A 14,084-nucleotide genomic window follows, 5' to 3' on the forward strand; every position below is an offset into this window, starting at 1 on the left:
TGGGAGAAAATTCCTAAGTAACTTGCAGAGACATGAAGAATAACTCTTCCTATGCTTTTAGGCTCTGGGATACACTGGCCATCTGCAGATACCCCTTTCATGACATATGATATCAAACAAACAAACAAAAAAAAAGATATGTTCAGAGTAACCCTCTTTAAGCAAGAAACATTCAGAGCTGGACAAAAGAATGAGCAGGATTACAAAACAAGTAGTAATCCAGAAAAGAAGGGGAAGTGTTCCAAGGGCTTCTGATGGGAATGAGTTTAACATGTCGAACTGGGAGGAAGCCAGGAGTCCATGTGTGTAAAGTGACTTCTGAGATGAGAATGAGGCCTTGTGCATGTCCATCCAGGAATCTTAAAGGACTGGAGTATTTCTTCAATGTAACAGAAAGGGGCCCGCAAATTAAAAAGCACATGGATGATGTGATTGATTTTATTGAATCTTGTGACAATGTACACAACAACAAAAAAGACTGGATGAGAGGAGTGAAGACAGCAGCCAGAATCTAGAAAAGAGACAATGGGGGCATCTGGGTGGCTCAGTTGGTTAGGCATCCAACATGGACTCAGATCATGATCTCAGGGTTCGTGGTTTCAAGCCCCATGTCTGGCTCTGTGCTGACAGCTCAGAGCCTGGAGCCTGCTTCGGATACTGTCTCTTCCTCTCTCTCTCTCTCTCTCTCTCTCTCTCTCTGCCCCTCCCCACTTGCTCACTCTCTCTCTCTCTCTCTCTCAAAACTAAATAAACATTTTTAAAAATGTTTAGAAAAGCGACAATAATGGTTTAGAATACCATAGTGATTGTGGAAGCTTCTTAAAAGTGAGAGGATACTTAAAATACAACTTGCATTAAAATTTACCATTTCAGTGATAAGTTAGGTATTGGGATGAGAGACATAAAGGTGCCAAGGATAAAAGGCCATGTCTCCTACGTGAGAAACAGGTACACCAACGGTACTACTCACTAAGATATGAAAGAAGAGGAACACTCTTTTCCTCATTCTGACATTAGCAAAATAATTACATTTTATAGGCAAATTTTCTGACCAAAAAAATCATGTGTTCACTATATCAAGCAAACAAGATGGGTAGAGAATCAGAGGGTCACATCACTTTAGAACCAGATCCTTTTCAAACTTGCAAATTTACATGTGACAAATTTCACCAAACTCTCCAAGGTCACCTAGATAAAAATATAATATTAAACCCAACACCATAAAAGTATCTACAACAAATTCCAGATTACTTGGCTATAATATTTACTTTGACCCATTATTTTTTTAATAATTAACATAAATTCTTTCTCTTGTTTTAGTTCTGCATTTAGTTAAATTATGTGGTCTCTACTGATCAATTTCTCCTTCTCCTTCTTCTTCCTTATTCCTCCTCCTGTTCCACATCATTATCCCCATCCTCCTTTTCCTCCTTCTGCTTTTCTCACTCTAGGATTTGGACATTGAAGGACTATGGGGCAAAACAATTACACTTCTCTGCACGGTTTTATTCTGCTTGGTTTCTCAGACCATCCCAAACTGGAGATGGTCCTATCAGGAGTTGTCACTCTCTTCTACTTCATTATGTGGGTGGGTAACACAGCCATCATCCTTGCATCTTTCCTGGATTCCCATCTCCACACACCGATGTATTTTTTCCTCAGGAACTTATCTTTCCTGGATCTATGTTTCACAACCAGCATCATCCCTCAGATGCTCGTTAACTTGTGGGGACCTGACAAGACCATCAGCTATGTGGGCTGTGTCACTCAACTCTACGTTTATATGTGGTTGGGTTCCACTGAGTGTCTCCTCCTCGCTGTTATGTCCTATGATCGTTTCACAGCTATTTGTAAGCCCCTGCATTATTTGGTAATCATGAACCCACATCTCTGTCTCAAGATGATAATCACAGTCTGGAGCATTAGTTTGGCTGTTTCTGTATTATTATGTACACTCACCCTGAATTTGCCTCGATGTGGAAACAACCTTCTGGACCATTTCTTGTGTGAGTTGCCAGCTATGATCAAGATAGCATGTATAGACACCACAACAGTTGAAATGTCTGTTTTTGCTTTGGGCATTGTCATTGTCCTTACACCACTCGGCCTTATTCTTATATCCTATGGCTACATCGCCAAAGCTGTGCTGAGAATAAAGTCAAAAGAAGGCCAACAAAAAGCAATTAATACCTGTGGATCTCATCTCACTGTCGTGTCCATCTTCTATGGAACTATTATCTACATGTACCTGCAACCAGGTAACAGTGCCTCCAAAGACCAGGGAAAGTTCCTCACCCTCTTTTACACGATCGTCACTCCAAGTCTTAATCCACTCATTTATACCCTGCGGAACAAGGACATGAAGAATGCATTGAGGAAGCTGGTGAGAGTCGACTGTGAATCTACAAAATCGAAGAGGAACCAGAAATCATAGAATTGTATTACCCTGGATAAGGCAATGAAATACATTTTATAATTCTCTTTATTTGCTTCATTCAAGTACAAGTAACACACAGTGTTATATTAGTTTTAGGTATACAATGTGATTCAACAAGTCTATATATTTATCAATGCTCATCACGTGTAATCTTTTTAATCCCCTTTATCTATTTCACCCATCTCCTCACTCACCTCCTGTCTAGAAATTACTAATTCCCTATATTTAAGAGTCTGTTTTTTAATCTCTTTCTTTTGTTTGTTTATTTGCTTTGATGCCTAAATTCCACATATGAGTGAAATCATATGGTATTTTTCTTTCTCCAACTTATTTCACTTAGCATTACATGCCCTAGCTCCAACCATGTTATTGCAAGTGGCAAGATTTTGTTCTTTTTATGGCTGATAAATATTCTATTCTGTTTGTTCTATCTTCTTTATCCATTCATCAATTGATGGGCACTTGGGTTGCTTCCATATAGTGACTATTATTAATAATGCTGCAGTAAACAGAGGTGCACATATCTTTTCAAATTAGTGTTTTAGTGGAATTACTGGATCATATGGTACTTCTATTTTTAGTTTTTCAAGGAAACTCCATAGTGTTTTCCACAGTGGCTGTACCAATTTGCATTCCTACCAACACTGCATGAGGATAGTAATTCCTTTGACATCAGCCACAAAAACACTTTTTGAAATATGTCTCCTCTGACCAGAGAAACAAAAGCAACATTAAACATTAAACAAACATTAAACATTAAACAAAACTAAAAGAGTTTGCACAGCAAAGTAAACAATAAATAACACAAGAAGGCAAACTACTGAATGGGAGAGGATATATCTAAATGATATGTTCAAAATGTATAAATAACTTATACAACTCAACACCAAAAAAATCTGATTTAAAAATAGGCAGAGTACCCTAATATACCTTTTTCCAAAGAAGACAGATAGATGGCCAACACACATGAAAAGATGCTCAACATCACTAAGCATCAGAGAAATGCAAATTAAAACCACAATATGAGATTACCTTACATCTGTCAGAATAAGTAAAATCAAAAATGCAAAAAATAGCAAGTGTCGGTAAGGATATGGAGAAAAACGAACCCTCATGCATTGTTGGTGGGAATCTGTCTTCAATTTCTACTGAGGCAAGTAATCCCTAGATCATAGAGACAATTAATAGAATAGTTGGTGCATATGAATATTCTGTGGATGCAAACAATACTATACCCATCCTACTTAGCTCTTTTATGACTCTAACCATTTGCATATCTTGAGGGTAAACAGGAATTTTTATTTTTGTTTTTAATATAACACAAAGAGGCTCTAAATATAAACTTGAATGTATATGATTTATGCTAAAGACCGATAGGAACTGTTTTGTTTATCTGGTTTTGTATTTTCTATGCTAGTGCTTTCATCTTCAGAAATTTAGACTTGAATGGGTGGCTTCACTTACTTTGTGGGGAGCATATAACATTGTAACGTACAAATAATGACTTTGTAAATCAAATCTCTTGCGATGCCATACAAACATTTATCAATATTCTGACTAAATGGGTCTTTGTTATTGAAGTTATTTCTCACAAGAAAGTGAGAAGAAACAATTTAAAGGGCTTAAAAGGTAATAAAACAGTCTTATTCATTACTTATTCATTCATGAAACATTTATTCCATGATTGTCTCAGTCTCAATGGATAAAGAATATGACTCTTACGAGTTTAGTTAGGATATGACTTAGCTCTTTCTATAGAATCATGGAATTTATGTAAAGTTTGAGAAATGTAGATTTGTACATTTTTCTGTACTGGGCTTTCATAAAATGAATAAATCGTTTTATTTCCATTTATCATAATACAGTAGTTAGCTTTTTATGGGAAAATTGGATGACTTTTTAATTGAATTTTGATATTTTCTGTGATCTGATACCTTTCTCTAAAAGACCCCATTATTTAATCATTGCAATCAATCACATATATAATATTTTCTTCTCTGTCACTTCACAATTCTCAAAATGTAAAGAGGAGGAATCACTGGATAATTTTTACTTTCCCACTCAGAATAACACAGAAATGCCTCACATAAAACATAATGTGAGGTAGGATGCTGTCAATGTCCTTTCATATACACAAATCTCTTTCATAGGTGCCTCCATAAACAGTTCACAAGCCCACAAAAAGGTCCACACAGAGGATATAAGTTCTATGGGCCTGATGTACACAGTCTAGCCATCTCACTCAATACACTTATATTTGGGAAGTTTGTTCTTACTCTTCACAAGAATCTTTAATAATGTTAGGAGAAATATTGTCATTTGCTAACTTCAATAATAAATACATCAAAAACAGACGAGCAATGGACTCTTAGGAAAACATTACGTTTTATACCTATAATTGTTTGTTTTTATGTGTATCTCTAGTTCTTTTTTTCCTTTGCTTAAGTTTCTTCTGCATTAGTCCTGCAAAATACACCAATATTTTAGATAATTAATCTCCCTCTTATTTCCCTGAAAGAAGTGTATATACTCAGACCATTATGTTAAATTAGAATGAATCCCTAAAATATATTGAGCCCCTATAATATAATCAGTACTTCTATAAGCATTCATGGAGATGCCTCTCCAGGAACTAAGAAACTGGCCAACATTTCCGTTGCCCCATCCTTCAGCATAGACACAGAGCCACCTATGGGAAACAGCACCACATGGGCGCTGGCTGCCTAACTTGCCTCACCAAGTCCCAACCCTCTGTGCTTTGGCAGGATGGTCCTTCTCAAACAAGCTTGCCTCAGCCCCAGTGTGGCAGGCCCCTCCCTCAGAGGTCCAGCATGAGCCACCACATCCCTTGACCAGAGAGTTTTGCAGGGCCTCAGTTCTCATGGAGCTGGTGTCAAGTCTCATTTCATAAGCATACCAGATCCCACCATACCAGATCACCACATTCATGCCAGGGATCAAACGGTGCCCACGGGAGGCAAGGAGAGCCTCTGCAGATGACTGGCCTGAAGGTTAGAGCAGCCAAAACACAACAGCAGAGCACACACAGCACATACTGAAGACACTTATCTAAATAAAGCCCCAGGCCCTGGGCTTCTACACAACCTCTTCTTTATAAGGACATTGCTTTCAGTAGCAGGAGACATAATGATTTTTCTAACACAGAGAAGGAGGCAGAGACTTAGACAAAATGTCAAGATAGAGGAATTCATCCTAAATGAAATAACAAGATAAGGTCACAGCCAGTGATCTAAGTGAGACAGATATAAGTAACATGCCTGATAGAGAATTTAAAGCAACAATCATAAGAATAGTTAGTCACTGGGATTGAGGAAAGAATGGAAGGCATCAAGAAGCCCCTTACCACATAGATAAAATAGTTAAAAAAAGAATCAATCAGAGAAGAAGAAAGCAATAAATGAGATGGGAAACAGGTTTGATGAAATGAATAGCATCCTGGAAGAAGCAAAGTAATAAATAAGTGACAATAGAAAATAATGGAAAAAGAGTGAAGCTGAACAAAAGTGAGAAATAATTATGGAACACGAGAATAGACCTAGAGAACTCAGTGATTTCATCAAAAGTAATGACATTTGTATTATAGGAGTCCCAGAAGAAGAGGGAGAAAAGGGGGCAGAAAGTGTACTTTAAGAAATAAGAGCTGAAAATTTCCTTAATCTGTGGAAGGAAACAGACATCCAAATCCAGGAGGCACAGAGAACTCCCATGAAAATCAACAAAAGCACGCCAATACCAAGATATATTCTAATTAAATTTGCAAAATACAGTGATAAAAGAAAAATCTTAAAATCAGCAAGATAAACGAATTCAAATTATAAGGGAAAACCCAGAAGGCTAGCTGGAAATTTCTCAACAGACACTTGAAAAACTAGAGGGAGTGGCAGATAATGACCCCACTAAAATGAATTACAGAGCAATACCCCTTATGAATCTGGGTGAAAAATTCTCAGCATGATACTAGCAATTCAAATTCAACAGTGCATTAAAAGAACCATTGACCACGAACAAGTGGGAATTGTTCCTGTGTTGCAAGCCTGGTTCAATATTCACAGATTAATCAACATAATGCATGATATTAATAAAAGAAAGGATAAAAACCATATAATTCTCCCAAAATGCAGAAAAAGCATTTGTCAAAATACAGCATCCTTTCTCGATTAAAAACTCAAGAAGTTAGGGATAGAAGGAACATACCTCAACATCTTGAAGGCCATATATGAAAGACCCACAGCTAATATTATCCTCAATGGTGAAAAACTGAGAGCTTTCCCCATAATATCAGGAACATGACAGGGATGCCCTCTCTCACCACTGTTGTTCAACACAGTACTGGAAGCCCTAGTCTCAGCAAAGAGAAATCAAAAGGAAATAAAAGGAATCCAAATTGGCAAGGAAGAAGGCAAATTTGCACTCTTCACAGATGATATGATACCCTACATGGAAAACTCAAAAACCTACAACAAAAAATGGCAAGATCTGATACATAAATTCAGCAAAGTCATGGGATATAAAATAAACAGAGAAATCAGTTGATTTCTATACACCAATAATAAAGCAGCCAAAGAGAAATCAAGGAATCAATCCCATTTATAATTGCACCAAAAACCATAAGATGCCTACGAATAAATCTAACCAAAGAGATCAAAGATCTGTGCTCTGAAAACTATAGAAAGCCTATGAAAGAAATTGAAGAAGACAGAAAGAAATGGAACAACATTCCATGCTCATGGATTTGAAGAACAAATGTTGTTAAACTGTGGATACTACCCAAAACAACCTACATATTCAATGCAATCCCAATCAAAATAAATCGATATTCTTCTCAGAGCTAGAACAAATCTAAAATTTGTGTGTAACCACAAAGGACCCTGAATAGCCAAAGTAATGCTGAAAAAGAAAAGAAAGGTGGAGGCATCACAATTATGACTTCAAGCTCTATTACAAAGCTGTAATCATGAGGACAGTATGCTACTGGCACAAAAACAGACACATGGATCAATGGAACAGAATAGAGAGCCCAGAAGTGGATGCACAAATGTATGGCCAACTAATCTTCAACAAAGCAGGAAAGAGTATCCAAAGGAAAAAGACATTCTCTTCAGCAAACGGTGCTGGGAAAATAGGACAGGGACTTTCTAGACCACTTTCTTTCACCCTACACAAAAATAAATTCAAAATGAATGAAAGGCCTAAATGTGGGGCAGAAAATCCTCAAAATCCTATAGGAGAAAATGAGCCTCTTTGACTTCAGCCATAGAAACTTCATACAAGACACGTCTCCAGAAGCAAGGAAATAAAAGCAAAAGTGAATTATTGAGACATTGTCAACATAAATAGCTTCTCCACAATGAAGGAAACAATCAACAAAACTAAAAGGCAGTCTACAGAATGAGAGAAGATATTTGCAAGTGACATGTCAGATAAAGGGTTAGTATCCAAAATCTATAAAGAACTTATCAACACAATACACCCAAAAAACAAATAATCCAGTAAAGCAATGGGCAGAAGATATGAATAGACACTTTTTCAAAGACATCCAGATGGCTAACAGACACATGAAAAAATGTTCAACATCACTCATCATCAGGGAAATACAAATCAAAACCACAGTGAGACACCACCTCACACCTGTAAGAATGGCTAAAATTAACAACACAAGAGACAACAGGTACTGGTGAGGATGTGGAGAAAGGGGAACCCTTGTGCACTGTTGGTGGGAATGCAAACTGTTGCAGCCACTCTGGAAAACGGTATGGAGATTCCTCAATACACTAAAAATAAAACTGCCCCACAATCTAGAAATTGCACTACTGGGTAATTACCAAAGGATACAAAAATACTGATTTGAAAGGGTACATGCACCCCAATGGTTATGGCAGCATTATCAACAATAGCCAAACTATGGAGAGAGCACACATATCTATCCCCAGATGAATGGATAAAGAAGATGTGGGGTGCGTGCATGTGTGTGTGTGTGTGTGTGTGTGTGTGTGTACACATTCCTCAGCCATCAAAAGGAATTAAATCTTGCCATTTGCAATGACGTGAATGGGGTCAGTATGTATTATGAGAAGTAAAGTCAGTCTATCAGAGAAAGACAAATACCACATGATTTCACTCATCTATGGAATTTGAGAAACAAAACAGATGACCATATGGGAAGGTGGGAAGAGAAGAGAGGGAAACAAACCACAAGAGACTCTTAATGATAGAGAACAAACTGAGGGTTGATGGAAGGAGGTGGGTGGGAGATGGGCTAGATGAGTGATGGGTATTAAGAAGGGTATTTGTTGTGATGAGCACTGGGTGTTTGTTGTATGTAAGTGATGAATCACCGAATTCTACTCCTGAAACTAATATTGCACTTTATGTTAACTAATTTTTTTAAAAAAAGCAAGCCCCTATAGTGTGTTTACTTTTCTTCCCCCCACCCCCACCCCACTTTCCCATATATTCATACTGCTTTGGTCACAACAGCTTTGTAAGGTAACTTGGAGTCTGGAATTGTGAGGCCTCCAGCTTTGCTTTGCTTTTTTGAGGGCTGCTTCAGCTATCTGGGGTCTTTTTATGCTTCCATTCAAATGTTAGGATTGTTCCAGTGCTGGGGGAGTGAATGATGCTGATTACCTACAGCATCTGAGGACTGAGGTGGCAGCAGCATTGAGGAGATAGCCCAGTGGCCCCACTGCAGGGCAGGGCCCACAAGGGGCAAGACTCAAGCAGGATGATGACCTACTCACTTAGCCTTCAACAATAAATAGTCCTTAATTGTCTCTTCCCTGAAATAGATGACCCCAGAGATTACATCACTGTGTGAACAGAAATGAAATATTGGAAACTCCAATAGCTATACGGAGCATGGGGACAAAACACCTCCCCAGGTCTTTCTTCTGAGTATGATAGAGTCCATGGGGACCAAGAGTAAATGAGCTCCTCACTGTCAGTCCCTGTACTCAGTCAGCTCAATAATGAGATCCCAAGGGTCTGCCTTCTACTTAGGAAGAAATGAATACTTTTCCCTAACTACTTTTCTAACTTTAAACAACAAACACTTCTCTTTCAGCAGGTACACAGAGATATCACACCATTCTGGGAGAAAGGATGAGCAACAGGTCTACAGTTTCTCACAACATAGTGGGACCGCCGTCAATAAATCAAACCACAGTGCCATGGTCATTCCTCACTAAGCTTTTAGATCATAACTGCCCTATGAGGGTAAATAATGTGGTTATTCAGGCATTAATGAGCAACTCTGTTTATTTTTAACTGAGAGGAAAGATAAAAGGCAAGCAAAATACAAGTGACCAAAACTCTGGAATGTTTTTTTAAACCACAGTTGACATGTGATATTAGTTTCAGGTGTTCAACATAGTGATTCGACAATCATATACATTATTAAATGCTTACCATGCTAAGTGTAGTCACCATCTGCCACAATACAATGTTATTACAATATTATTGACTCTATTCCCTTTGCTGTACTTTTCATCTCTGTGACATATTTATTTTTTTATCTTAATCCCCTTCTCCTCTTTCACCATCCCCCTACCAGCCCTTCTGGCAACCATCAGTTTGTTCTCTGTATTTATAACTCTTTTTTCTGGAATCATTTGTTCCTTTGGGTTTTTAGATTGAAATATTGCCATTCACAACAACATGGATGGATGTGGAGGGTATAATGCTACATGAAATAAGTCAGTCAGAGAAAGACAAACAACATATTATTTCACTTAAGTGCAGAATGCGGTTTGTATTGATTAGATTCATTCATCCATCAATCATAGAATTACCTGAACTTTTACACATCCATGTATTTTTTTTATCTAGTCTGCCTCCTAAATCTAGGACCATACACTTTTTAATGGCTGAGTAATATTTCATGGCATGTATATATGTTCATACATATCTATACCACATCTTCCTTATCCACTCATCTATTGATAGACACTTGGGCTATTTCCATCCTTGACTATTGTAAAAAAAAAAAGTGCTGCATTAAATACAGGGGTGGACATATCTTTTTGAATTAGTATTTTTTGCCTTTTCTTTTTTTTGCATTTGTTTTGATGAGTACGGATGATGTATGGAATTGCTAAGTCATTACATTGTAATCCTGCATGTTAACTAGACTGGATTTAATGGGGAAAAAGTATCTTTGTTTTCTTTGGGTAAATACTCAGTAGTGCAATTACTGGATCATATGCTATTTCTATTTTTAACTTTTTGAGGAAACTTCATAATGTTTTCCACAGTGGCTGCCCCAGTTTGCATTCCCACCAGTGATGCATGAGGGTTCCACTTTCTCCACATTCTCGTCAACACTTGTTATTTCTTATCTTTTTTAATTTTAGCTATTATGTCAGTTGAAGGTGATATGTCATTGTAGATTTGATTTGCATTTCCCTGATGATGAGTGATGTTTGACCATTTTTTACATGTGTCTGCTGGCCATCTGTATGTCATCTTTGGAAAAATATCTATTCAAGTTCTCCACCATAAAAAAAGAATGGTATCTTGCCATTTGCAACACCATGGATGGACCTAGAGAGAATAATGTTAAGTGAAACAAGTCTAATGCCATATGATTTCACTCATATGTGGTATTTAAGAAACAAAACAAATAAGAAAAATAAGAAAAAAAATAATAAAAAAAAAGACTCTTAAGTACAGAAAACAAACAGGTGGTTGCCAGAAGGAAAGTGAGGGAGGGGATTGGTGTAATAGAAAAAGGAAATTAAGAGTACACTAATCCTGAAAAGCACTAAGAAATGTACAAATTGTTGATTATTATATTGTACACCTGAAACTAATGTAACACTGTATGTTAATTATATTTTAATTAAAAAGGGAAACAAAACAAAAGATAAAATCATGGTCTGAGCTGAGATTGAGAGTCAGACACCTAACCAACTGAGGTACCCAGGAGGCCCTAAAACCATGAATTTTAAAGCAGGAAAAAAATAGACTTTTCAACAGACCTGTATCTTCTGTGTGTGAGTAAATATTTTGGTAGTGCCAAGATTGCATCTTAAATAAAGCACACACAACCTAATAGAAACTATCCTGAATTTTATCATCCAATTCTTATTTAGCACCCCAAAAGTTTTGGTGTTTGCCCTTTGAAAAACAGTTCAATTTTTTAAATTTAAATGTTGTTGTAAAAAGGGCACTATTATACCTGCTAAATATTTTATATGTTGCAAGAAATCAGTAAGGTGATGTGTTGAGTTCTGTGGTGGTCTTCCTATGAGATAAGAAACCTGAGTTTCTAGGAAGCAAAGATGTCAGGAAGTCAGTGGGGGGGGGGGGGCATGTCAAAGACAAAATCTCAGGCCCCATTAACCAGGTTAGTTGGTTACATTAAATTGAATGGGGGGAGGGGCCCTTGGGTGGCTCAGTTGGTTAAGGGTTCAACTTCAGCTCAGGTCATGGTCTCACAATTTGTGAGTTCAAACCCCATGTTGGGCTCTGTGTTAACACCTCAGAGCCTGGAGCCTGCTTCAGATTCTGTGTCTCCCTCTCTCTGCCCTTCCCCTGCTTGCATTCTCTCTCTCTCTCTCAAAAATAAATAAACATTAAAAAATTTTTATAAAAAACTATTGAATGGGGGAAATGAGATTTTAAAATATCATTTACCTTGTGGAATTCATATTATTTTGTGGCCAAATCTAAATAGAAAAATCAACTAAATTTTTAAGTTTACTTTTGAAACTTTATCTCCTTGTAATACATACAGGGTTTTTTAAACATTCAAATTAGAAAGTGAAAATGAAAGTCCCACACCCTCAAACCCTAGTCTTATGTCCCAAAGACAACCATTGCCATTGTCTGCATAGGTACAGCATGTCCTGCGCATACACTACAAGAGGAAGCACACCACATATGGAGATCTGCAAGTTGGTTTTAATTACCTTATCATGATATTTGGTCATCTTCCTTATCACTGCTCATTAATCAACTTTATTCATTTCTAGGAGTTTACCTACATATATTTGCATGTTCCCATTGAAGATTTTGATCCGTCCCCATTTTTTCACATTATAAGCAACACCGAGCTCATGGTTTTGTACATCATGCAGGTATGTCTATAAAATTATTTCCTGGAAGTACAAATATTCATGATTAAAATCCTTGTGTGTTTCTGTATCTGATAGATGTTACGAAATTGATCCTCATATGTTTACATCAATCACTTGATTGGTGTTTACATCAATCAATTGATGGTGGTTACATCAATCAATTCTGGCATCTCTCCCAGAAAGCCTGTTTCCTCATGGTCTCTCAAGCCTGGCTTCTCCCCACTGCCTGCTCTAAAATACCTGCCAGGAGGACCCAAGAAAAACAGAGTCTAATCGTCTTAGCTTACAAATCAATTTTAAGAGAAGTAGAACCCAGTTACACATGCTTGAGGGCTATTTATATTTCCTTTTCTGACAATAGCTTCCACCTGACCCTTGCCCACATCTCCTACTGTTTACTGCTGGAATGCACATAACTGGTTTGAAAAGTCTTGTTATTTATTAAGAAAAATTGGTACATGGTTTCTTACATTTTGTAATTTTTTTTCTTTTTGAAAACAGCAGCATTAACTACAGATTGTATTTAACTGTTGCACAGGATCATATATTTTTAATGGGGAGGGAGGATGGCTATTTTTTTAATGCTTATTTACATTATTTACATTTGAGAAAGACAGAGCGCACAAATGGGGGAGGGGGCAGACAGAGAGAGAAGGAGACACAGAAGCCAAGGCAGGCTTCAGTCCCTGACCTGTCAGCACAGAGCCCAACCCAAGGCTCAAACTCACAAACTGAGATCATGAACTGAGCCAAAGTCGGATGCCCATTGAGCCAACCAGGTACTCCCATTATCATACTTTTTCTATAAAAATTTTTTCTCTGTTCTTATTCTGATAACATCTGCAAAACAATCCCTTTTAAATGCAGAAAGTTTGTGATTATTTCTGCTTCAGAAAAAGAGGTGTGTGAGTGTTAGCTATAAGTTTTAAATGAACTGTTTGAGGGTAAGGGAAAATAGTTTTAAATGGTAAAGCAGACACATCAATGAGGTTGATTAATGTTGTGAGTTTAGTGTCCTTACCACGATATTAACTATTTGTGTCCTTCTTAAAGGCACCCACATGGTCCCAAACCTAGAGGTTTGACCACCCCCTTGAACCTGGGTTGAACATGTGACATGTTTTGGCAAAAAGAACTATAATAAATGTGACCCAACCACAGGTTTCAAGAGCACTTGCACACTTGGGGCCTCCTTTCTTGTTGGACCTAAACCCAGGGACCACCAGGGTTTGAATGAGCCCAAGCCAAGCTCAAGAGAGAGGGCAAGGAGGGCCACAAATCTACATGCCTTCCAAAGTTCATCCTCACATAGGCAGCCCACACCCAATAGCTGGTCAAAGAGGGTATAAGAGACCAGACATTTCTGCCCAACACAAGTCTGATAGGACATTTTAGCACCAGATATTCCCATGGGGTAGGGCCAAGGCTATTACTGAGCCTACTTAACAGTGCAAATTCTCCCTCTGCCCAATTCTCTTCCCTTCCACAATTCCCAGGCCCTCCAAGTGTCTTGTATACCAACTACACCTCAGAGTCAGCTTCCTGGA

General features: G+C 37.7%; 1 protein-coding gene across 1 annotated transcript; it reads left to right on the plus strand.

The window, feature by feature from the left end:
- Nucleotides 1-1,471: 1,471 nt before the first annotated feature.
- On the plus strand, nucleotides 1,472-2,434 carry LOC115515040 (olfactory receptor 2W1-like). The gene has a single exon (XM_030317145.1). It carries the CDS (start codon nucleotides 1,472-1,474, stop codon nucleotides 2,432-2,434), a length of 963 nt encoding a protein of 320 aa, XP_030173005.1.
- The last annotated feature ends 11,650 nt before the right edge of the window (nucleotides 2,435-14,084 follow it).

This window comes from Lynx canadensis, chromosome B2 (assembly GCF_007474595.2).
Source record: "Lynx canadensis isolate LIC74 chromosome B2, mLynCan4.pri.v2, whole genome shotgun sequence".
Lineage (NCBI taxonomy): Eukaryota > Metazoa > Chordata > Mammalia > Carnivora > Felidae > Lynx > Lynx canadensis.

Coding starts and splice junctions, on each gene's coding strand:
- LOC115515040 (XM_030317145.1), top strand. CDS start 1,472: ATGGGGCAAAACAATTACACTTCTCTGCACGGTTTTATTCTGCTTGGT.